The sequence below is a fragment of the Chionomys nivalis genome, chromosome 18, assembly GCF_950005125.1.
Source record: "Chionomys nivalis chromosome 18, mChiNiv1.1, whole genome shotgun sequence".
Taxonomy (NCBI): domain Eukaryota; kingdom Metazoa; phylum Chordata; class Mammalia; order Rodentia; family Cricetidae; genus Chionomys; species Chionomys nivalis.
Genome location: NC_080103.1, coordinates 5,530,595 through 5,555,698, shown reverse-complemented (window position 1 = coordinate 5,555,698; position 25,104 = coordinate 5,530,595). Strand labels below are relative to the sequence as shown.

At 49.9% G+C, this 25,104-nt stretch overlaps 1 protein-coding gene across 2 annotated transcripts; it reads right to left on the bottom strand.

Moving 5' to 3' along the window:
* Positions 1-1,577: 1,577 nt before the first annotated feature.
* Positions 1,578-23,407, bottom strand: She (Src homology 2 domain containing E). Of its 2 annotated transcripts, none has more exons than XM_057792865.1 (6): positions 22,346-23,407; positions 20,361-20,487; positions 9,489-9,794; positions 6,268-6,409; positions 5,542-5,661; positions 1,578-3,289 (listed from the first exon to the last, which is right to left on the bottom strand). In XM_057792865.1, exons 1-6 carry the CDS (start codon positions 22,949-22,951, stop codon positions 3,106-3,108), a joined length of 1,485 nt encoding a protein of 494 aa, XP_057648848.1. In that variant the 5' UTR covers positions 22,952-23,407; the 3' UTR covers positions 1,578-3,105. The 2 variants fall into 2 exon arrangements, with proteins under 2 accessions (XP_057648848.1, XP_057648849.1); XM_057792866.1 differs by lacking the exon at positions 1,578-3,289 and adding an exon at positions 3,904-4,161.
* Between the last annotated feature and the right edge of the window lie 1,697 nt (positions 23,408-25,104).

The window sequence follows — 25,104 nt, the reverse complement described above, 5'->3', positions numbered from 1 at the left end:
CTGAAAGGGCATTTCAGCAGAAGGGGCAGACTCGTTTAGCAAGCGACTAAAGAGAGTCTTACAGTTGTTGCTCTGAATCAAACATTAAGATCTGTCCAACAGCAAAGGCTAGTCATTGAGTGTGAACACTAGTAAACCATCAAAATAACAAACAAGAACTACGGGTTCTCTGCCCAGCTCCCCTCCTGGAGGCAGAGGCCACTCACCGAACTCCAGGACAGTGGGAGCAACTTTAAATGGCTAAGAGTAAGGCTGTGTTGGTTGCTTGGTTGGATGGCTGGCTTTTCAAGACAGGGTTTCTCTATGTAGTCCTAACTGTCCTGGAACTCACTTTGTAGCCCAGGCTGACCTCGAGCTCAGAGCTCCTCCTGGCTCTGCCTGTAAGGCTGTCTTACAAGGGCCTGCTAGGGCACGCACTAATGACTTGAAAAGATGCTTGTCCGCTTAGCACCACTGTCTTTGTTGCGCACACTAAAATCCCTCCGTTGTTTTATTCCTATTTTTCAAGCTTTAAAAAGAGTTTATGTGTGAGTGTTTTGCTTGTATATATGTCTGTGTACCAGGTACAAGCATGGTGCCCTCAGAGGCCAGAGAGGCTCAGATTCCCTGGAACCGGGCAGCATGTGTGTGCTGGGACCTGAACAAGGGCCCTCTGCAAAGAGCAGTGAATGCTTTCAACCTCTGAGCCATTTCTCCAGTCTTAAGTACAACCCAGGAAGAAGCTCAAACCCAGAGCCTCTGCCTCTTCAGCATCTTCCAGGCCTGTGCAATTCCTACTTACATGTGCAGACCCTGGGGTCAAACACATCCTAATAGAAACCACTGAGGCATCACGGGAGTAGAAATGGCATTTGCCTGTTTTCTTTCTGGAAACCCTCTCCCTCCGCTGCCCAGGCGAGTCTTGAACTCTTGCCTCCATTCCCCAGGTAGCTAGCTGGAACACATGGGGCCCTCTGTTCTCAGGGCCCCTCTCTAAGTCAATGCCCTGGGACAGAACAGTTTTACAAATACGTTTTTCTAAAGAAGAAAAAGTGGACAGCTCTACAAGGCATCCTGAGGGTTTACCAAAACACGATCTTTGTAGAAAAAAAATTTCTGGGAGACACAAACAACTCAAAGAAATAAAGGAAACAGGGAAATACTTTCTCAGGAAAAAGAAGGAAGAAAGCCCAAGGGTTCGGAGCTCCGAGGACGAACTCCAGAGCTCCAGATCAACTGGCCCAGACTCACAGTGAGCGCTTAGGACACCCTGCTGGGCCTGTTTTTAGAACATAGGGTACTTTATGCCACAGCCCAGCTGTGAGCTCGGTGGCATCTGTCACCTTATGTCCCGACCTAGGCAGAAAATAGCAGCTTTAACCTACTCCCTCACTGGCCTTCCACTAATCTGCAATAATATTGCTTTTTACAGCCCCCTCTCCTGCTACTGTGAAGACTGGACTCTCTCCTCCACTTCCGATCACACAAAGTATACCTGGGCGTGCAGCAGAGCCCAGGAGACACTGACGGCCAGGTCCGCAAACATGAGATCGCTGGGTGTGGACCCAAATTCTTCCACACACAGAAATATTTTATAATTCTCTCATTGTTTATTAAAGACAACAGCTCGGTTTCCTTTGAAGAGTAAGGAAGACTAAGCAAAAAATAAGTCTTTGCGGCTAGATTGATGAGCTAAAAATAGGCTTAACATAGCGAACAGTGCACACATACAAGACAATAAATGATAACAAACATTTGCTGAACGAAAACCCCGCGCTGCATGCGATCGTCGGTACTGTGAGAACAGCCTTTGGGAAGAGCACCCGGCTCCACTGAGAAAAACCCTTCACCTTTTTAAAACAGAAAGATCACACCACCCTCTGGCTCACACCCTCACTGAAACATCCTGTTTGTCACAGTGGCCCAGTGACGGATGCTAAGTTCGGAGCTGTATTTTCCTAAGCAGTCTGATCAGGTTAGTATTTCTTGTGCACCTGAAAGAAGCCACAAACATTCACTGTCCCCTGAGGGTGGTCAGTGCATTGCCATGGCAACGGTCTTGAGGCCCAGTTTACACACCTGAGCAAGAAACATTGTCCAGTTTGGTCCACCCCATTCCTCACAGCGCCCCCTCCTGGCAGACCGCCCTGATCACAAGGCTGCAAGTATGATGTATCTTGGAGGGCAGTGGAGACAATGTCAGTCCTTTCAAAATGTTTCCATAGGCACAAATTGGTTTGTTCTGTACATGGGGGGGACTCTTCCCAGACTCAGTTCCTACAACTGGATCCCAATTTTGTTGTAAAAAATTTACTAAAACTCCAGAGTAAATCTAATTTTAGAAAGAAAACTTAAAAGATAATTCCATCTTCGTGCAACTGAAACGCACGAGGAGAAAACAAAGGTGTTTGAGTTGTGTAATCACCCTGGGACGAAACAGCTGCTGAGCTCTGTGCGGGTCTTAGAGTCAGAAGCCAGCTCCTCGGAGCACATTTTATAATAATCAGACTTCCACGGAGCACGGCACTGCTCAGTCAGGCAGCACTTTAACTTGGGAGCTTCCATCCAGCTTCTGCTTGCATTACTGCTTGACTGGAAACGGATGTCCAGAGAGAAGGAGAAAGCAAACCCTTAGGAAGGTTGACCGCCAATAATCCTCTGCACAGTCCTTACGTTGTGCATGTGTGTGAAGGCCACAGCTGTGCCAGGACACGGAGAAAGACAGCTTTCCTGTCCATTGTTCCCACTTCCCACTGTCCGTCCAGTCCCCATGAGGGGCTCACACTGCAGGATCTTCCACGTGGCCACGGGATTTTCTGTGGTTCAGAGGCTAGGCACTCTGGAGAACAGCACTGAGGGACGAGTTAGTGCTCCCGAATTCTAGATCTACCCCAAACAGACCTCCTATTCCAAGGGAGAAGGCAACAGGCAAGGGATACTTTTTTTTACAGTATAGCTACTTGGCAGGAAAAGAAAGAACAGATCAGACCATGGGTCCTGGATTTAAGGCCAAAAACTGTTTGACTTTTAGGTGCCAACTCCTGGTCTGCAGCAGCAGAGAGTCCTGTCCACATGATGCTGGGTGCCAGCACCCTTGAAGGTGCCTGGGCTCCTGCTGGCTAAAGTTTAGTGAAGCTTGTGCACAGGGTGGAGTAGGGTCATGTGCTCTGCCCCCTTGAAAGGCAGCTGTGCACTGGAATAATAGTGTACCACTTCAGGGATGCTGTCGAACACAGCGCTGGTCTGATTCAGCGTGTACTTGTTGTCTTTCGTCTGAGCCACTATGATGTGGACACACCCTTGACTGGTCCTAGAGGAGAAAAACAAGGAGACATGAATGACTGAGCAGATAGTCTGTCCCCTCTGGAAACCGTCCCAGCCAGACTCACAATGGGCGCATGGGTCCTCTTCTTGTCCTGCAATTGTTCTAAAAACACAGAGAAGCATTCAACAAGCTGATGGCATGTTTGGAAGTTTCTAGGCCAAAAGCCATGGCACCCCAACTTGTTTATCATTATTACACACCAGTGGTCAGGACTGGAGGGAAAAGCTAAATAAATCCTTCTACTGCCCAAACTGTAAGACTAGTGAAGCCCAGCCACTGTAGTTTATACTCAACCCCTCCACTGCTCAAAAGGCATGTGAGGTTACTTCTCCTTTATTTTTCCCCAAAGGAACACATTAATAATAATAACAACAATAACTGTCCATTGGCCCTGCCCCATGAGGAAAGACCAGTCCTAGCTGCACATCATGGCAGTTGGCCCTGAAGGCTCAGAGATTTAATCCCGAACACTGCTTTCGGGAGCACAGTGGCTGTTCCTGGTATTGTCTGCCTGGCCTACCCCGTTTTCTGAGCCAGATTGCTCTTGTGCCCCTCCCCCTCCCTTCCCTTCCAGTCTGATTGTTTCAGCTGCAGGGGCTCAGCTTCCTCAGGAAGGAAGTGCTGTTAGGGCTTCTGACAATGATCTTCCGATATAATGCCACTGAATTCACAGAGCATCGAGAATTTCCATGAGGCACGTTCTGCCAAGCCCACCAGGCAAAAGTGAGTTTTCTGTGCACAATTGGAGAGAGCGAGACAGGCAACTCAGCATTTCCTCCTTCACCAGAAGAGACGAGTATCAAATGCAGCTGGCATCTTGACAATCAAGGATTCAATATTCATTGAGGTCCCTCGTACTAGGGAATAAGGAAAAATGGCCGAATCTGGGTGTGTTGGCACACGCCTGTGGTTCTCCCACTGGGGAGGGAGGAGGAGGTCACTACGTTAGAGAGAAACCTGGGCTACACGCGAGTACCAGGCATGGTGGCACCATCTCACAACTCTCTGTAACTCCAGTTCCAGGGGATCTGATGCCTTCTTCTGGACTCCATGGGTACCAGGCATGTATGTGCTATACATACATACATGAAGGCAAATACTCATTAACATAAAAGTTTAAATCTTAAAAAGACTATAGAAGAGATTGAGCTGCTCTGTCTTTTTAATTTTATTGACTGATTTTTTGCACTATTGGACAAACTCAGGGCTTGTGTGTGCTAGGCAAGTACCCTCCCGCTGTACTAGAGCCCCAACCCTAGACGCGACTTCCTTCCTTCCTTCCTTCCTTCCTTCCTTCCTTCCTTCCTTCCTTCCCTTTCCTTTCCTTTCCTTTCCTTTCCTTTCCTTTCCTTTCCTTTGAATGCTGTGGGTGTTTTGCCTATGTATGTGTCTGGGCGCCATGTGCATAGCTGGGCCCTACAGAGGCCAGAGACAGCACTGGATTCTTGGGAACTGGAGGTACCGACAGTTGCTGGCTGCCACGTGGGCGCTGGGAATTGAACCCTAGTCCTCTGGGAGAGCAGCTAGTGCTCCTAACCACTGAGCCATCTCTCCAGCCCTGGCACCATTTCTTGTTTTGTTTTGTTTTTTGAGACGGGTTTCTCAGTGTATCCCTGACAGACCAGGCATTCTCTCTGTAGACCAGACTGGCCTCGAACTCACAGAGATCCACCTGCCTCTGCCTCCTGAGTGCTGCTGGGATTAAAGGCGTGAGCCACCACTGCCCAGTTTCACTTTTTCTCTATTTTTTTAAAAAATATTTATTTATTTATTTATTTATTTATTTATTATGTATACAATATTGTGTCTGTGTATATGCCTGCAGGCCAGAAGAGGGCCCCAGACCCCATTACAGATGGTTGTGAGCCACCATGTGGTTGCTGGGAATTGAACTCAGGACCTTTGGAAGAGCAGGTAATGCTCTTAACCACTGAACCATCTCTCCAGCCCCCACTTTTTCTCTAAAATCAGGAATTATTTCTCTTCTAAGAGGCCTTAGATATGATAACAGAAGGTTGAAAGTGGCTAACGTTCAATGATAACCACCACGACTGTACTAGACACCAGAGTTTTTATCCGGTGCCAATTCTGCATCCTGAGCAGTGTTTCGCCATCTACTGTCCAAGTAAATGCCTCACACTCCGTGACCCAGACTGCCCGTCTACCCTCAGGGAGGAGAGGCTCTTTACAGCACACCCCTGCCCTCAGACAAGGATGCCCATGGCGGGAGGACTTACTTCAGTGCGATGGAGTACCTGCTGGTGCCTGACTCACTGTTTCGGACCAGGTAACCAGCTTCTCTGCAGGGCTGTAGTCGGCTCTCAGCCTCAGCTCGGGTAATGGTGCCGTGATACCAACTGAACAGGGGTACAAAAGAAAACAGTGTCACAGTGCAAACCCAGTGGGCCTGCACCCGTCTGTGAGCATCACGTACAGACCACTCCACTAAAGCACAGTTCGACAGCCTCTGTTGCATATTCAGGACAGACACCACACAGATTCCGGTGGTCCCAGTCACGAGCCTGTCAACCCTACACAGCCAAGTCCAGGAGGGTGGTGCCATTTGAAACAGTTCCCTCTAGGCCTGGAGGGCGGGCTCCGTGGTTCAGAGCACTGGCTGCGCTGCAGAGGACCTGAGCTCAGTTACCAGCATTCACGTGGTGGATCACAACCGCCCAGAACTCCAGTTCCAGTTTCAATGTCCTCTTCTAGCCTCTTCGGGTATCAAAACACTCACAAAACAATCATTCAAAATAAATAATTAAAACAAAATAAAGCAAACTTCCCCTCTGTATGGAAGGAGGCGTGTGCAGAATTCTTAGGATTCTGTAGCCCTTCCACCCTGAGCAAATGCACTGTGCTTAGAAACCCTGCTGGACAAGAACTCATAAATGAAAGGGGTCTCCCCAAATGGGCCGGGGACCCCATGCAAGGCTGTGACGAAGTCACTGAGGGAGACTCACGGCTGCTTTTCCAGGGCCAGGCCCGGGTCCACCTTCTCCCTGTCGCTGTGGTCTGACAGAGTCGGTTTCAAGGTCTTCTGCCAGTGGTGGGGTCTGCCTGTGTCCTCTCTCCCAGGAGATCGATCAGATCCCTCAAACTGGACTGGAAGGAAGACGCCACTTAACACCAGAGACCACGGAGGCCTGCCATGCACCCTCAAAGGGAAATACCTCACGCCTGCTTTAGCCCCTCCTCAAAGGTCAGCTCCAGTGCACATCAGGGTCTCTAGACAGCTGCCGAGGACTTCTGACACACTGCCAGCGTCTCCGAGGACCACTGTGCTTGAGGGCGCTCCTCAGTTTAAAACAGCTTGGGAACACAAGAGGAGACTCCTGTTTCAGCATGACTTTCATTCTAAAAGTGCTTACAAAAAGTTGTGTTTGTTTGTTTGTTTGTTTGTTTTTTAAAGACTAAATATAAATTTCGAGCATGACTGTAGAACACGCTGGCCTGAACAGGACATCGGTTTCTCGCCCTAGCCTCGAGGCTCAGGGATCTCCACAGACACGGGGCAGAAAGATTGTCAGAGTCACGTGTGGTAGGTGGTGTTAATGAAACAGTGCTCTGCAGACACAACAGGCCGGACACACATGAACTCACAGAGGCTGGGACAGCTCACACAGACCCACACAAGCCCAAGCCAGGGAAGAGGGGATGTGGGCACAGAGTCCCACCCCGGCCAGGCAGCTATTCACAAGGTTAGCTGCTAGGACAGGGAAGGAGCTGTCTTCCACTGCACTCGCCACAGACACCACATCAGCCCAGGAGCAGCTGGCCAACACAAATAGGACTCGGCGTTTTTAGTGGCTTTTCCCCCCTTTCTTTTCTTTTCAGAGAGAAGCTGTGTGGGTGCAAAGGGGGTAAGAGCTGAGAGGAGTTGGAGGACAGCAGAGCACATGATAAAAATACACTGCATGAAATTCTCAGAGAATATTTTTTCAAAAGACTTCAACATAATTTAGTGAAATTTAGTGAGTCTATCTCTTTCTATAAAATCAGTGGCAACTTTCACTATGAAATAATAAGCAGAAGGATAAGACACTCAGACAGAGGAATCATGAAATGACACCGAGAGCTGCTGAGACGCCCAGGGTGGGCAGAGGAGAGACCAAACACAGCCGCTCCAGACTGGCTTTGCTTTTCTCTCTTTTTAGCTCTCACAGGGCCTAGGGTGGCCTGGAACTTGCCATCTCCGGCTGCTGTGTAGGAAGTGCTGGGATTATTGGCACGCGCCGTCACCAACCAATACGCCGTTTCCACTTCTAATTGGATTTACTGCTAACAGGAAAGATGCCTTGAAAATTCTAAATCAAGGGCAAGACAGAGTCTGTGAAAGTTAAATGGAAACGTTATGTCTTGAGATTAGCAGCTACAGACGGCTGTGAGCCTCCATGTGGGCGCTGGGAACTGAACCCAGGTCCTCTGCAAGAGCAGGCAGTGCTCTAATCACTGAGCATCTCTCCAGCACAACCCCACCTATTCTCCCTATTGTTTTGAGCCTGCTTATCAATTTTCCCTTAAATTACTTAGAAACCCTCACACAAGCAAGGTTCGGTATCCCAGCGACTCGAGGTGCTGAGCCAGGAGTTTGAGGCCAGCCTGGGCTAACTAAATAGGAAACATTTTCTTGGCCCACATTTGAAGATGTGACTCTACCTTAAATCTAGGCTTCACTTTGGAATAGCTTTCTAAAGGAACCAGTTTTAGCGGGGAATCGGGGCGTATGACTCCAACACTCTCACTAAGGAAACTGAGGCAGGAAGAAAACCAAACGACAACAAAAAGTCTAGTTTTCACAGGTGTTTGCAGCCCCAGCGGCCGGCCCACTAATCTCTCTCACCCAGGCGTGCTCTTTCACAGTGAGCATCTCACAGGCCTGAAGAGTAAGCAGGGTCAAGATCTAGAAAAGCCATCTCCAGTTTGATAGCTTTGGTGATGGTGACCAAGAGGCTTTTCCAACAGCCCTTGAAGGCGTCTCCGCAGCTAACTACAGCAAGAGAGGGGGAACGAGCAGTTTTAAGGGCACAATTGCAGGCTGGTTGTCGTTTTGATCACACAGAGTATTGGGCAGTTCAGACTAGCCTTGACCTCCTGGTTTTCCTGCCTCCCAAGTCCTGGGAACGCAGGCAGAACGAGTGCCTAATCCATAGCTGTATTTCTCCACCTCAAATGCCTTGTTAAAAAGGGGACTTGTAGGATGGCAAGATGGCTCAGGGGGTTAAGGTGCCTGCCACCAAGCCTGGCAACCTGGGTTCAAGTCCTGGGGCCTACATGGCAGAAGGAGAGAAGCAACGCCACAGGCTGTCTTCTGGTCTACCATGCTAACCTCATTCTCACCAACAACCAGATGGAATCAAAACAGACGTAGTGAGGAAACAAAGCAAAGGACTTGATGCAGCATCAAGAGTAGCCTCTCAGTACCGTCTGCAACGGGTCACTAGGGCCAAAGCTCCTCTGCAGGTGGGCATGGGTGGCCAGCTCGCCCTTCCTCCGCTCCTCCCTTAGGCTCCAGTGACCAGTACTCTGCTCTGGAATTCCGAGGACTTTTTCAGAGTGTCCTCAGATGAACTCATGCTGGGTGATAGGTGTGTTCACTAACTGCACTAACCAGTATTCAACAGACACATGTACTGAGGGCTGTGTACATGTACTGAGGGCTGTGTACATGTACTGAGGGCTGTGTACATGTACTGAGGGCTGCGTACATGTACCAAGGGCTGCGCACGTGTACCGAGGGCTGTACATGTGTACTGAGGGCTGCACACGTGTACTGAGGGCTGCACCCACGTACTGAGGGCTGCGCACATGTACTGAGGGCTGCACACATGTACTGAGAGCTGTGTACGTGTACTGAGGGCTGCACCCACGTACTGAGGGCTGCGCACATGTACTGAAGGGCTGCACACATGTACTGAGGGCTGTGTACATGTACTGAGGGCTGTGTACATGTACTGAGGGCTGTGTACATGTACTGAGGGCTGTGTAATGTACTGAGGGCTGCGCACATGTACTGAGGGCTGCACACATGTACTGAGGGCTGCACACGTGTACTGAAGGGAGATACACATGTGCTAAAAGCCACATTTGTGCCCAGTGAACCTGGACCATTGCCGTGCCAGCTCTGAAAGGCAGTAAGTGCTAGCTAGGAGAAGGCCTTGAGTGGCAGGCGCTGCACCCTCACCTGACAGGGCCCGTGCGATCTGCTCCCTCTTCCACTCCCAGGGCTGCTCGTACTCGGCGGCAGGTCGATCATCCTCCTCTGGCAGCCTGCTGTCTGCTGGCCGTGCCTTCACTTCTGCCACCCGTTGGCCACCCTCTGAGGGCTCATAGGGGGTGTCATAGAGCTGAGGCGGCTTCCCCAGCAGGTCCTTAGAGTTGCGTCTCTTGGCTGTGGCCTCCACCTTCATGCTCTCCCCTGGCTCACATGGGCCATCAAGCAGCTGGAGGGCCTTCACCAGGGGGTCTTTGGAACCACGACGTCTGATTTCTGAAAATCAGGCAGACATGGACAGGTGTCACGAGGCCTGTGGGTAGCCCACGGGTAACCTTGGCTAGGCAGTAGAATGCTCTAGATCTGTTCTGGTGTGGGCTGACTACTCTCCGGCCATGCTGCTGAAGCAAGAGGAGGCACAGCGCTTTCCTGGCCACTGCACAAGATGCTGTGCCTACATGAACTCAGCTACCACACTGTCCCTAGACAGGCTGCACAGCTGCTGAGAGCCAGGCTTAAGAAGAATGCTTCTGGTGGTGGAGCATGCCTTTAATCCCAGGACTCGGGAGGCAGAGAAGGAAGAAAGGAAGAAGGAAGGAGGGGGGGAGGGAGGGGGGGAGGGAGGGAGGGAGGGAGAGAAGGGGAGGAGGAAGAGGAGGGAGAGGAGGGGGAGGGGGAGGAGGAGGAGGAGGAGGAGGAGGAAGAAGAAGAAGAAGAAGAAGAAGAAGAAGAAGAAGAAGAAGAAGAAGAAGAAGAAGAAGAAGAAGAAGAAGAAGAAGAAGCAGCAGCAGCAGCAGCAGCAGCAGCAGCAGCAGCAGCAGCAACTTCTCAGCACAGCCAAATGGGCCGAGGCCAAGAAGAGGGTTGATACCTGCAGGCAGGAGTCTCCAGGTCCCCTGCCAGGGGCGTGAAGAAGAGTCCTCTGGGTAGGAGTTTTACTTCCTTGTCCTAGTGTTTGCTTTAAGTAAAATTTACCTTCAGATCTTGTAACCCTTCTTATTCAGAAGCCCAGACGAAAGAGCGCATTTTAAGGAAAACCAACTGCTATGTCCTGAAACATTGCTCACAATACTCCAGGGAAGCTATCTGCCTTAGTCAGGCTTGTGTTTGCTTCAAGACAGGGTTTCTCTGTGCAGCCCTGGCTGGCCTGGAACTCGCTCTGTAGACCAGGCTGGCCTGGAACTCACTGGGCTCCAACTGCCTCTGCCTCCTGAGTGCTGGGATTTAAGGAGTGTGGCAACATGCCCGGCTTCCATCCACATTCTTAAGATACAGACACTTTCGGAGTAATGGGAGCCAGACACATTCACAAAGTAGACTGAAGATAAATCTAAATAAGAGGTGTCACGGCAGAAAATCAAATCATCTAACACAGCCCGGCAGCAAACACTGCTCTCAGTGCGATGCTCAGTCTGTGAGATAGACACGGCGGCGTCCCCATGTTAAAGAGATCAGAAGCACAAGGAGCCTGAGGAAGTGACCCAGACCCCCAAGTGGCAGGGCCCAGTGGAAAGCAGGAAGTGGGGCTAGAAGCCTTACTCTCTGACACACATTTGGATGGACTCCAAGTGGAAGAAAAATGGAAGATGAGCTGACTCTGACGGCGAAGGTCACTTCCAGCGGAGGAAGCTGCATGAATGAAGATAGGGAGGTGGGAAACAGAAGGGGTGAGCTGCCATCCCAGGAAGTGGAGAGGAAAGTTTCAAAGGCAAAAGTCCAGAGAAAAGGAAGGGTTTGAGAGCTCTTAGCTGGAGAAGGGTAAGGCCCAGAGGAGCAAGCTGTGGGGGTTTCCTTAGTTTTGTTATCATCTTTTTAAAAAAGATTTACTTATTTATGTATACAAGTGCCCTGTCTGTGTGCATGCCTGCACACCAGAAGGGGGCGCTGAGTCGTGAGCCACCATGTGGGTGTTGGGAATTGAACTCAGGACTTCTAGAGAACAGTCGTGTGCTTTTATCTGCTGAGTCGTCTCTGCAGCTCTGTCATTTTTTTAAATACAAAATTTAAAGATTTATTTATCTTTAATTGCGTGTGTGTTTCTGCAGAAACCAGAGGATAGTGCCAGATCCCCTGGAGCTCCAACTACAGACAGTTCTGAGCCAACAGACTTGGGTTCTGGGAACCAGACTCTGGTCCCTGCCAGAGCAGTAAGTGAATCTCCTGCCCCATCTTTGTTGCTTTTTAAGACAGGGTGCCATGGAGGCCTGGCTAGCTTGGAGACTCATCTGAAAGTGGGGATTCTTCCAATAGCAAGAACACCAAGTTTGGATTGTGCTGTGTACAGTGAAAAACCACTTAAAAATCTTCTCTTGTCTATTTTTTTCTTTTCTCTTTTGGTTTTTCAAGATCTCTCTGTGTAGCCCTGGCTGTGCTGGAACTAGCTCTGTAGACCAGGTTGACCTCAAACTCACAGAGATACTCCCGCCTCTGCCTCCCAAGTGCTGGGATTAGAGGCGTGCGCCATCATGCCTGGCCATTTAAAAATCTTAAAAGCAGGCAGTAATAATTCTATCTGTGAGTCACTTTGTGGTAACTCTAACAGCCTTGTATAGGATGAAGGAAGTGAGATCTGGTCTGAAGTGACACACAGGAGTGCACACATAACCCCGACATAAACTGGCCAATCAACAGTTAAACAACTCGCCACCGTAGGACAGAGTTGGCAGTGTCTGGCGACAGACCAACCTGGGTGCAGGTCCTTACCAGATGGAATCTCTGAAGATTCCTACATATTACATTTATGCCTATCAGCATCTGTGGTCTTTTAGTCCACTGACCTCTAACCAGGCATCTCTTCCGTGGAAAAGCCTCTTGTGCCAGCTGGCCCTCTGCTGGCCCTCAGAGTTCACCAGCTGCCATGGTGTCCTGGCCCGCTCTCACTGCTGTGTACTTAGTTTTTGGCATACACGTTTCTACTTTGGTAGAGATGGCTGGGGCAGGGGCCAGCACGCCTTGCTTATGCTGGCAGAACACATCGCTGTGTGGTGATGACGGGGTGGTGTTCAGGCAGAGGACACGTGACCTGCAAGTGTGCGTCAAGGAGATTGTTGCCGTGGACAGCTGTTGGCACTGCAAGGATAAAGGCAATGCTAGAGAAGAGGACGCTGACTGAGGGGATGGAGAGGACAAGGCAGAATCCTGCTCAGGGGTTCCAGGCGAGGTGGCTGACAGAAGCAAGGAGGGGAGAGACAGTGAAGCAAGCAGGAAAAGGGTCGGAAGCCTGCGATGCTGTGGGAATAGACCTGAAAGGGTTCCCTATAAGTGGAAACAGACGGAATTCTGTTCCCTGGAGAGTCACCAGCTCAGTGAGAGCTCTGTAACAAAGAAAGGACAGCGGGTGGAGAAAGTTGATAAAAGGAGGCCACAAAATTAAAGAGAGCAAACTTCAGTCAGGCTTGGAGACGCACGCCTTCAATCTCAGCACTCAGGAGACAGAGGCAGGGCAACTTCTGTGTCTAGACACATTCTGAGTTCTAAACCAGTGGTGTGTGTGTGTGTGTGTGCATGGTGTGTGTGTGTGTGTGCATGGTGTGTGTGTGCATGGTGTGTGTGTGTGCATGGTGTGTGTGTGTGTATGGTGTGTGTGTGTGGTATGTGGTGTGCGATTGTGTGCATGTGGTGTGTGTGGGGGGGTAAGTGGTGTGTACATATGTATGTGGGTGGTGAGGTATGAGATGTGTATGTGTGTGAGGTATGTGGTGTGGGATTTTTTTGTGTGTGTGTGTGGTGTGATGACTTATTTCGAGGGTGAGGTTTCGGATCTGTGGGATTTAGGACCCTGTGCAGCAACCACCTCTGTGCCTCCAGTCCCATGCAAGTCTATGCCCACTGGAATTACCTGGGCAAAGTGTAATACACATTTATTCATCTGGTCCTCACCTTCACAGGACCTGACTTTACTGGTGGATGTAGCCTGCAAGCCAGATGGCGCAAAACTACTAGGGTGTTCTGATGAGCAGCCAAACTTGAGGATATCTCGTACCCACCTCCTCCGACTCTCTGTGGCTAACCTGTCCTGGCACCATCCCAAACAGAAGGACACATCACAACGCAAGGCTGTGAACATAGCTGGCAGGACTGGCCCAGCTGTCTGAGGCTAGAGCTGTGTCTTTGTCTTAGACTCCTAACTTTCAACCCCACGACTTTTTCTTCATTGCCTATTTTAGATGTAGTTATGAAAAACAAGAAACAAAAACATATTCTGTTCTTGGTTCAGCTGAGATAAGGCTGGCATTTAAAAAAAAAAAAAAAAGAAAGATCTTTTCTCAAGGAAGCAGAACACACAAAGGAACCCAGGGGATGGATTTAGAATTTTTAGGTTTCTAATCGTAACTCATTCCTGCTCAGTTTAGATAGTGTTTCCCAAGATCCCAGCTTCAGGACTGGAGAGACATCTCAGTTGTTAAGAGAACTTGCTACTCTCACAGAAGACCCAGGTTCAGCTCCCAGCACCCATATGGTGGCTCACAATCACTTGTAACTCTGGTTCCTAACACCTTCTTTTGGCCTCTTCAGGTACACACATGGTTCACATACATACATAATACATACATACATACATACATACATACATACAAGCACTCATACACATAGAATAGAATAAGAGAAAAAATCCTTGCTTCAACTCTGCTCCAAGTGAGCTATATAAACCTAAGGTGGAAGACTGAGTCTATCTTAGGTAGAGATCCTGAGTCCATCCTTAGGTAGAGATCCTGAGTCCATCCTTAGGTAGAGATCCTGAGTCCATCCTTAGGTAGAGATCCTGAGTCCATCCTTAGGTAGAGATCCTGAGTCCATCCTTAGGTAGAGATCCTGAGTCCATCCTTAGGTAGAGATCCTGAGTCCATCCTTAGGTAGAGATCCTGGATCCATCCTTAGGTAGAGATTCTGGATCCATCCTTAGATAGAGGTTCTGAGTCCATCCTTAGGGTGGAAGTTCTGCTCACAGGGAAATTTCAATAGACTGGCATTCAAATGAGATACAGTGATTGATATACATATGTGTGTAGTATATCTTTGCAGTGACATTCTCCTGTTCCCTTCGTTTGAAATGGACAAGGAGCCTGCCGGAAAGCACACAACTGAAAATGCTTCTTCTTTGCATGGCCCAGCAATGGAGAAGTCGGTAAAACATCTTCTGAAACAATGTTTAATTAGGTGAAAAAGCGCCTAGATGCCTCCCCCTTCCAGGGCATTAACCTTCCAGTCCATTCCAGCACCTGGCTGTCCCTAACCTGAGGCGCCATAGAAACAGAAACAATCACAGGGCTGCAAGCCGACCCTTCCTGCAGGGAGAATAGCCCCTGACGTGCAGAGCTGGTTCCAAGAGGAAATGAGCCTGAGAAGGAGGAAACGGCAGAGGAAGCTACACCCTGGCTGCCGATAGAGGCCATTTACTGTGGCAGACAACGGGGTGCTGTGGTTGGCAGCAGATAAACACTCATTTGCAGCCTCTCTGAGATCCAGGGCTGCCCCACACCAGTGAAAACCGCAGCTGATATGTACAGAGCCCAACAGGGACTGGAAAATCTCCCTTTCCAGCCCACAGTTCTCATTACACATAATTCACATTCAGCACACAGCAGAAGGCCAGTGTCTTTAATTAAAGCTTAACAATTTTGATTTTGCAGGGTTTCACTATGTGGTTCATGTTCTCACTCTGACTTCTAACTTGCAGTGATCCTCCTGCCTCAGTTTCCTAGAGACTGGGATTACAGGAGTGCGCTACCACACCTGGCAACAAATTTAACTGCTATTTTCACCCTGTATTATCTAGGAGTCTCTTTAAAAATAGGGCTCTCTTCGTCCCAGCACTCGGGAGGCAGAGGCAGGCCAATCTCTGTGAGTTCGAGGCCAGCCTGATCTACAAGAGCTAGTTCCAGGACAGACAGGGCACACGGAGAAACCCTGTCTTGAAAAACCAAAATAAATAATAACTACAAATAAATAAAAACAGGGTTCCAGGGTTCTCTCTCAACAGTCAGAGTGGCTATGTTTGCTGGGCACATACATCACAGGTTCACATCACAGAAGCCCTGGAGCTTACTGACAGGTGCTAGGCCTCTGCCCTGCAGGCCACTGAGTGGGCAGCCCAGACTTCTCTACCATACCTTACTTTGTGTGTATCTTTATGAAGAATTCTTCCTGCCATTTTTTTTATTAAAAAAATTAGATTCACTAGATGGTGGTGGCACATGCCTTTAATCCTAGCACTCAGGAGGCAGAGGCAGCGGATCTCTGTGAGTTTGAGGCCAGCCCGGTCTGCAGAGTGAGTTCCAGGACAGGCACCAAAGCTACAGAGAAACCCTGTCTCAAAAAACAGAACCAAAAACATTATATCCATTTACTTTTGTTTTGGTTTTGTTTTGCCTGCACGTGTGTCTGCACCATGATTGTGCAGTACCTGTGTAGGCCAGAGGAGGGCGTCAGATTCTCTGGAATGAGTTACAGACAGCTGTGAGGGCCATGTGGGTGCTGGGAACGAAACCTAGACCCTCTAGGAGAGCAGTGAGAAATCAGTGAGCCGTATTTCCAGGCACAAATATAAATTTTAATTGTAATTCTAAATAACATATCTTTCCCCCTAATCCCTTTCACGTTTCCAAAGCAGTTAAACACGAAGCCTCATGAAGCTCAGGAATGGGGCTTCTACCAGTGCTCAAGTTTCTAATCTGAAGTTAGTATTTCTATCAGATAACTCGGGATACTTCAACAAAGGCAGATACAATTCAGACGCCCTGAAATGTACCTAGGAGAGACAGATTAAAGACTCAGCAGGGTGCAGTTCAATGGCAGAGCTCTTCTGGGCAGGTATGAGGCCCCGGGACCAAGCTTCAGCACTAAGAACACAAGAATTCGCGTGGAGTTTTTTCTAACATGCTGGAGTTGTCTTTCAGACATGACTATCTAAACAAACCGATAAAACCACTTGGAGGCAAAACAAAAATTTAAAAACAATCTTTGACAAGAGTTCAACTGTCAAAGCTGCCAGCTGCCCTGGTAATGCCTTGCTGAGTGATGTGGACAACTTATTTCACTGCCTGGACCTAGGTTTCCTTGACTGGTGCTGGAGCATTTGGTAAGGTTATTTGGCAAGTCTGGAACCTCAAAGCCCTTGATGAGCAGCAGTGTAATGCCTTCTGGGGGAAGAATCCTCGTGCTAATTGACAGCTGTCTGAGAAGTCTCCTAAAGACCTGCCTAGTGTGTAACTTTCAATTTTGTGGCTAAAGGCCACATTGCTGAATTACATAGAATTCGTGTATCAGCTGCTCAGGGAAAATGCTCCTGTAATTTAGTGGAAGAGTGTCAGGCTTCTGCTAATCTCCTGCACCCAGGCCTGCATTTTTATGCACATAAATGAGTGCTCTGTCTCCAGTGCCACACGGCCTAGACATACTTAAAATGATACCTACACAGACACCGCAGACTTGACCTGACGTGGAATGTGAATTCCGTATGCTGTGAATGACACTGGTTAGTAATAATAATAATAATAAAACCTACTTGAGTCTGTGATAGGGTAGAATAGAGCTAGGCACGTGGCGGTGGGGACACTAAACTGAATGCTGGGAGGAAGAAGGCAGAGTCAAGATAAACCACGGAGCCCCACTGCAGACAGACACCGGAACTTTACCAGGTAAGCCACAGCCTTGTGGCGATACACAGATTAATGGAGATGGGTTAATTTAAGATATGAGTTAGCCAAAAATACGCTTAAGCTATTGGCCAAACAGCATTGCAAATAATAGGGCTTCTGTGTGATTATTTTGGTTCTGAGCAGCTGGAAACGAACAAGTGGCCTCCTACAACATCGACCCAAGGCCAGGCTGTCCCGCTGCTTGGATTCACGTGATATAACAATGTCAAAATCGAGCCTAGGATAGCAGCATGTACTCCAAGACTTGAGTATGTCTGGGTCATGTGGCACTGGGGACACAGCACTCACTCTGGAGTGGGAGATCTCAACTCGAATTCTTCATCTATTCTGAAAAAAAGCTTGTGAAGTCAAGGGAGAGACTGTAATCTCAGCATTTGGGAAGCTGAGGAAGACAGAGAACAGTAAATTCAAGGACAGCATCACTGCATAGCAAGGCCCTTGCTCAAAACAAATCAATGAACGAAAGTCAACAGGAACCAAATAGCAGGCATAGTGGCTGCCGTCTCTATCCCAGGATTTGGGAGGCTGATGCGAAAGGCCAGCCTGGGTTACTTAGGAAACAGACCTTGCTGAGTGTGGTGGTAAATCCTTAACATCAGCCAAGGCAGGCAGGATCTCTGAGATCCAGGCCAGCCTGGTCTATAGAGCAAATGCCCGGACAGACAGGACCACACAGAGAAACCCTGTCATGAAAATCAAACAGAAAACTTTAAGAACTATAGTGAGTAGACCTTGTCTCTCAAATAAAAAAGTACACTTTTTTTTTTTTTTTAAAGTATGTGTGTGTCTGAATGGTTCAGCAGGTAAAGGTGCATGCTCTCAATTGACCTGGGTTCAACACCCAGAACCTACATGGTAGAAGGAGAGGATTAACTCCTACCGGCTGCCCTCTGATTTCCACACAAGAACCGTGGCAAGTGCTTGACCCACACACCAGATAGATAAAGTCTTGCAAGTGGGACAAGCCTGGGGTCCTCTATGCTTGCTTTCACTTGGTAAAACGGGATGGTTAGTCCCTTTAGAGAGCTTTTGAGGCGACAAATCAAAGAAAATGAAACCGGGGATGCAGTTCATTTGCGACTTGCTGATGCTGACTTACTATGCTCAAAGTTCTGGCTGGGTTCAAACCCCAGCACGGGGTGGGTGGGGGATGGGTGGCGGCTAGAGGGAAGCATTAGTGGGCAGCTGCACTCCTGGGCTTTCCTAATTGGTGCACTTCTCGCCCCCTGCAAAGAAACTACTTCCCTATCCTTTTCTTTGGCCGGGGTGTGTGTGTGTGTGTGTGTGTGTGTGTTAGTGTTTTCAAGACAGGGTTTCTCCGTGTAGCCCTGGCTGTCCTGGAACTTGATCTGCAGATTGGGCTGGTCTCAAATTCAAAAATCCTTGTGCTTCTGCCCCCCTCCCCCCAAAGCTGGGATTAAAGGTGTGAGCCACGCCCCCCTCAAATAAAGAAGCTACGTTTTTTTGCATCCAGTGGAGATTACTACAGAGAGTCACAACTGGTCAAACACAAAAAGTAAGTGACTGTGGATACGCACCCCCCTCCCAAAGGGGCATCTCTAACAAAACTGCTACAGCCAAGGTTTAGGGGACACCGTGGAAGAAGGGGAGGAGGGAGGGTACGAGACGGAGGACCAGGAGGAATGCTGTAACCATGTCTTCTGGACTTGGCAAGCCCAGGATGCCCGTGCCCCAGTGCTCAGCCCTGCACCCACATGCATGTGGCAAACACTAGTGGGAAGCAGTAGGCTTTATGTATATTATATTTATATAGTTATACGTATGTGTCATGTATTATATATGCTATAGAAGAAGATGCCATGCGTTTGAGAGAGGGTGGGGTAGGGATGCAGGAGGAGTTGGAGGGAGGAGTGGGTGTGACCGTAATGCATTATACTTACGCATGAAATTCTAAAAATAAATAAAAAGGAAATAAAACATTTTCCTTGGTTATATGTGAAAGTCAATCCTTTCCCTTGTTCCGTTTAGGCCACTAAAACTTTGTAAAAGTGACTCCGTTCTCACTTCCTTTCATTCACAGACTTCATCAGGGGCCACAGTCCAGTGACCTGCAGGGTCACAGCCTGGCCAGGGCACACCCTCCCCAGCATGGTACCTTATCTCTGAGCAGGGAAGCAGGAAACAGAGCCGAGCTTTCCTGTCTCTCATTCTTGCCTGTCTTGGTTTTCCAGGGTGTGACAGTCACCTCTCTGCTAGCCTCTGCAGGGACAGCTCATCCAGCCTGGGCTGGAAAGCTCGTCCGCACAGAAACTATATTAATTAAATGTCAAAAACGAAGGGCGTGAGGCCAGTGAGACAGCTCTGTGGGTAAAGGCACCAGCGTGGTGGGGCAGCCCGAGGTTGATCCCTGAACCCACAAGGCAGAGGAGAGAACCACCACCCACAAGCTGACTTCTGACTCCCACCCTCACTCGGTGGCACGAGAACACCCGAATAAAATGTAATAAATTTTTTAGAAGGTCAAGGCTACAGACTGAGCAGACTCTCAAATGCCATCTTGTACAAAACCAGAAAAACTTAAAAACAAAACTCTTCAAGTTCTTACAATTCTGAAGGACACCAAAAGACAATGAGAAATTTTTCCTTTAAGATTTGAATCTAATTTCTGTTTCTTCCATTCAGCAGAATCTGATTAAATTGTTCTCTTCCACATATATCATCTATCTATCTGTCTGTCTGTCTATCTACTATCTACCTACCATCTATACATCTACTCTCTATCATTTATCTACCATCTATCTATCTATCTATCTATCTATCTATCTATCTATCTATCTATCTACTATCTATCAATCATCTATCTCTCTATCATCTATCTACTATCTATCTATCAATCATCTATCAGTCATCTATCTCTCTATCATCTATCTCTCTATCCATCTATCTATCAATCATCTATCTATCTATCTATCTATCTATCTATCTATTATCTATCTATATTTCTCTATTTTTTTGGAGGCAGGGTCTCTCTACGTAGCCCTGACTGTCCTGGTATTCACTACACAGGACAAGCTAGCCCTGAACTCACAGAGATCCTCCTGCCTCTGCCTCTCAAGTGCTGAGATTAAAGGGGTGCGCCACCACAGCCACCCGATTACCATTCTCCAACACTCTGAATGAGGACGATATTTCTGTCCTCGTCAGGCAGACCCCAGTCACACACCTGTTATCATCTGCTGCGCGTCGTAGGGTTCCATGTAGCCGTCATTTTCACCCACTCTCTCTGCGTCCCTTTGACCTTTTGTCCGCTTGGCATCATATGGGTCAGCGTAGTCTTCTAAAATGATGACCTGTCCAATGAGAAAGGACAGTAGTTATGGATTTCCCAGATAGGAAAATGGCAACAGCATCAAAATAGCTGCTGAATGCTCCCACAGGTCCAACGAGTCAAAACCTCTCATCAGTTCTGCCAGCTTTTTTCTGTGCCTCGCTTGTGTGTTAGAGAGCGGCAGGGTAGACAGTGGGTAGGGGAGGGTATCTGGGGCCTCCGTGCACAGAGAAGAATTGTTCTATCACAGACTGGGAGCTTCGAGTCTCCTGCCAGCTAAGCGATACAGACCCAGTGAGCCGGTCACTTCACAGCACCAAGGTGATTAAAAAGGAGTCCAAGACCCGCTTCCTGGCCTCAAGGATTTTTACAAGCTCCAAAGAGACGGGCATCACAGGTTAGCACCGAACAGTACCCCAGAAGTTTCGGGTTCCATAATCCACAGGGAGAGTGATTTAGCAGCTACGACAGACAGAATTTTGATGGCATTTGTGTGCAAGAGCATCTGTCGTTCCAAACCACGGGGTGCATGGAGGTGTTCTGTGTGCACAGCAGTTCTCTTCTGGAGTGGCTGCATGACACTGCAGGGCTGAGACCCCGACTCAGGGAGGAAGCCTGGTCCCTGCTCCACAGTCTCTAGAAAGCTCACGAGGAAGTAATTCAGACAGTCAAGGGAGAAGTGAAGTGAAGAGAAGAGAAGGGGACAGACTGGAAGAATCTGTCACCTGGGAGAAGACAGCCTAAGAAATGCCAGTCACCCACAAGTGACACCCACAAGAGGGGCTGTGACTGCCACTAACTCCATCCCACCCTCCTTGAAACCTGCTCCACATGCTGTAACTCGGATACATCAAGGAAGGTAGGGGTGACACTCAGTCCTTGCCCCAACAGTGAGGTACGCCACCCAGTTATATATGAGATGCTTCCAGCTCCATCTTCCCGTGGCTCTGCTCAGTGCTTGGAACAGGACAGGCACACGGATCTCTGTAAACTCTTGAACGGAGCAATGGACAGAGGCACCCAATACATGACACCACAGAGGCACCCAATACATGACACCACACACAGGTCCGCGGCAGTCTAGGTCAGCTTGTTGAAAGGCAAGAGGAAATCTAAGCCCCTCACCAGGAAGCGGTTGCTTGGGCTGAAGCCTAAAACCTGGGTGGGAGCTCTTCTCTCTCCCCATTCCTCACAGGGCAGAAAGCCCAGCTCTGCCCTGCATGTATGGAGAGTTGGCTCACAGCCCCCCCCCCCCCCCCCCCCCGCCCCTTACCTTTCCCACACTGGACAGCACCCAGAAGCCCTCTGGTGACTAAGATGCCGGAAACACCTTCTTCTCTCCTGATCTGCAATTTCCTTAAGGGCATTTCCTCGTTAAGGACGTTGAGCCCCCCATCCTCCCACAGTGCCATGGCCCTTACTCTATAGCGCAGCAATAATCACAGAATGAATGGAAGGCCTGTCTTCTTGGCGATGCTGGGAGATGGGAACTCACACTTTACAGTTCCTCTGTGTGCTCAGGAGTCTACAGAAGTCTAGCCTTGGTACCCCTTGATGACAAATTCAAAAACAAGGACCAAAGTACACCACACCTATAAAAGGGCTGATTTCTATCCCTTCCCTTCAATTGCCCTTCTAAACCACGAACAAAAACCAAACACAACAAACAGTGAAGTCAAGGTCTTGAAGCCTGGGCAAAAATCTTTCCAAAAGAAAATAAGTCTAATGATTTTTAAATGGTCACTTGGGAGTCAAAATAGACTCAGGGGAGGACCTTGGAAAACATCTTGAACTTATCTTACGCATAAGGAATATTGGGGTTCAACGGGCTCCCGTGTGCCCCCAGCACTGAGAGGTAGGTAGAGACGCTGGCTTCCTACCGTGTCTTGCTGTTTCATTATCTTGGCCTTGTCCAGCTCGGGGCCCAGGGAGGACGGTGAAGAGGACGCAGAGGAAGAGGAGCTGCTAGAGCTGCTGGTGCTGCCGCCACCCGGGTAGCCGCTCTTACCATTCTTCTCCTGTGTGTCCACCTTGATGAGCCTGCTGATGTAGGTGCTGCAGCCCGCGCTCTTGGCCACCGCACCCCGGTGGGGCTCCTCCTCAGTGGTGGCAGCGGTGGCGGTGACCCGGGAGTTCTTACGACCCTTGCCGGCCGCGGCCTGGATCAGACCCTGCAGGCTGTCCCGGGACAGCCGGCTGTCCTTGAGGGGTCCTCCGCCCGCCCTGCTGCCCCCCAGCTCGGCCGCCGAGTTCTTCCGGCTCTTGCCCGGGGCGGGCGCCGCGCCGCCGGTCTCCGAGTTCTTGCGCGGCTTGCCGCCCGCACCCCCGGGCCTGGCGCGCTCCGACGCGGTCTTCAGGGTCAGCGGGAACTCCTTGAACCACTTGGCTGCCATCAGGGGACCCGGGAGCGTCGAGGCCCCGGAGCAGACGAGCGAGGAGGCCCAGCTGAGACACCGAGTGGCGCCAGGGGCCGGGGGCCGCCGCATTCCCCGGGGCTGGGCGCTGGAGGCCGCCGCGAGCCCCTGGCCGTAGACGCGCGCCCGGCAGGGCGGGAGCCTGGGCACGGAGCTGGACGCGCGGGCGGGCGCGGGGGCGGACTGCCCTGTCCTCTGCGCTCCGGTTCGCGGCCGCCCGGCGCCGGGGCTTCCCCTGCTTTTCCTCGTGAGGTGGGCGAGGCCGAGCCCACGGAAGCCCCCGGCAGCCCTGCCCACACTCCCAGCGACGATGGCGGCCGCGGCGCCCGGGCGTCCGCCTCACGGTGGACGCCCAGGACGGACGGGCGGACGGCTGCGCCCCTCCCTCGGCAGCGCCGGGGCCCCCTTTCTGCGGACGGGACGGGTGCGGGGAGAGTGGCCTGGAGTCGCCTCCCGGACGACTGTGGCGAGCGCCCGCGCTGCTTCCCTCGCTCGCCCGTCCCGCACGCGTCCGGGCGCGGCCGTCCCTGGGCGCACGGAAGCGGCGCGAGGGGCGAAGGCTCGATGCTCGGCAGGGGCCCGCGCACGGCTGGGCTGCGGGGCGGCGACCGGGGTGACGACCGCGGTGACGGCCCTCAGGGAGCCCCGGTGGAAGGAAGAGCGTGGTGACCCTGACCGGATCCCGACAGAGACTGCGTTCTGCGCGCCCTCTCGCTGGTTGGGGCTCTCAGTCTCGCTCTCTCCTCAAATCGATTTCAAAGCTTTGGGGGTAGAAAATTAAGTATGAACGTGACATGAAAATTTTTCGTTTAAAAAATGAAATGCGGCAGCTGCTTACAAGCCTTCATTGGTAGACCTGAGTAATTTTGAGTCAGAAAATGGATCTTTTTCTTTTTCCCGATACAGGTCAAAATACCAAGCTCTCTTGACCCGACACAGTGGCAACATTCTTGTGGTGCTGCTCTTCTTCCTTCCTCTTCTTCCCCGCCCCGCTCCCCACCTTCTCCCTCTCCTACCTAACCCAAATTTGCCTCCAGTTCTGTGCATTGGAGGATGACGGTGGTGAACTTCTGCTCCTCCTGCCGCCACTTAGCACCTGGGATGGCAAAGGGTGTGCCACCGCTGCAGATTTCCCTTGGTGCTGAGGATGGAACCTAGGGTTTCATGCACATTAGACAAGCACTCTACCAACCGAGCGACGTCTCCATCTCTGTGCAGCTTATGACAGACGTCAATTCCTGGTCTCAGAGGTGTAACTTTCTCTCTCCCTCCGGTTCACCTTTATCTTAGCTGCAAGAGTTTACCATTTGCCTGCTCAAACTGTAATATAATCGTCTTCGAATCACAACGTAAAAATAAAACAATACCACATACAACAATAACAAAATTCCTAAATGTACTACAAAGACAGGCCGCAGGTTCGAATGTCCAAGCTACAAGCTGTGGGAGCCGGATAGCACCTGCCTCCATCAGTTTGTGGGTGGTGATTGGTCAGGTGGAAGAAAAGCAGGCTCAACCTGACCGTTCAGATGCTAAAAATTCATCTTAACTTAAATTGAGGTATAATTTAGATGCCACAAAATTCAGCTACTTCTGGGATTTTTAATCTGCTGAAGGCTCACTCCTAATCTGATCTGAAGACATATCCGTCTAATAGGTGTGGAGATAGCTCGGCTGATGATGTGCTTGGCATGTTGGCATGGGAACCTGAGCGGGAAAAGAAAGCCCTTGGGAAGCACACGCGTGTAAACCCAGTGCTGCAGAGGCGGAGGGAGAAAAACAGACCCCAGGGCTCCATTGCCAGCTAGCCCACCCTAATGGGCAAGCCCCAATGCAATGGAGACCTCTCAAGAAACAAAGTAGGCATTGCTGAGGAAGGACAGTCAAGGTGGACTTCCGGCCTGTATGCACGCACAAACATGTCCCCGCCATACTTGAATATCACACACACACACACACACACACACACACACACACAGGCAAAAAAAAAAAAAAGATATCACCTTCCAAGAAAGAAACTTGATATTTACATAGCAGCTTTGAATACTGGAGAAATTTATTTTTTCAGGCTTGACGGGGTGGTACATGCCTGTAATCCCAGCCCGTGGGAGACTGAGGTAGGGGATCATGCCAGTTCCTGGCCACTGTATTAACATATTAGCTAATTTCTCTTAAAAAAAAAAAGAAAGAAACTTAGTATTTATTAGCAACTCCTCCTCAGCCCC

Bases quoted from the DNA above. Each gene is read 5' to 3' on its own strand.
- She (XM_057792865.1), bottom strand. From the start codon at position 22,951: ATGCGGCGGCCCCCGGCCCCTGGCGCCACTCGGTGTCTCAGCTGGGCC. The intron at 5,662-6,267 runs GTGAGTCTCCCT...ACCCCTGTTCAG, and splicing joins CTGGCCCTGGAAAAGCAGCC to TTGGTATCACGGCACCATTA. The intron at 3,290-5,541 runs GTAAGTCCTCCC...TTTCTCCTCTAG, and splicing joins AGGTACTCCATCGCACTGAA to GACCAGTCAAGGGTGTGTCC.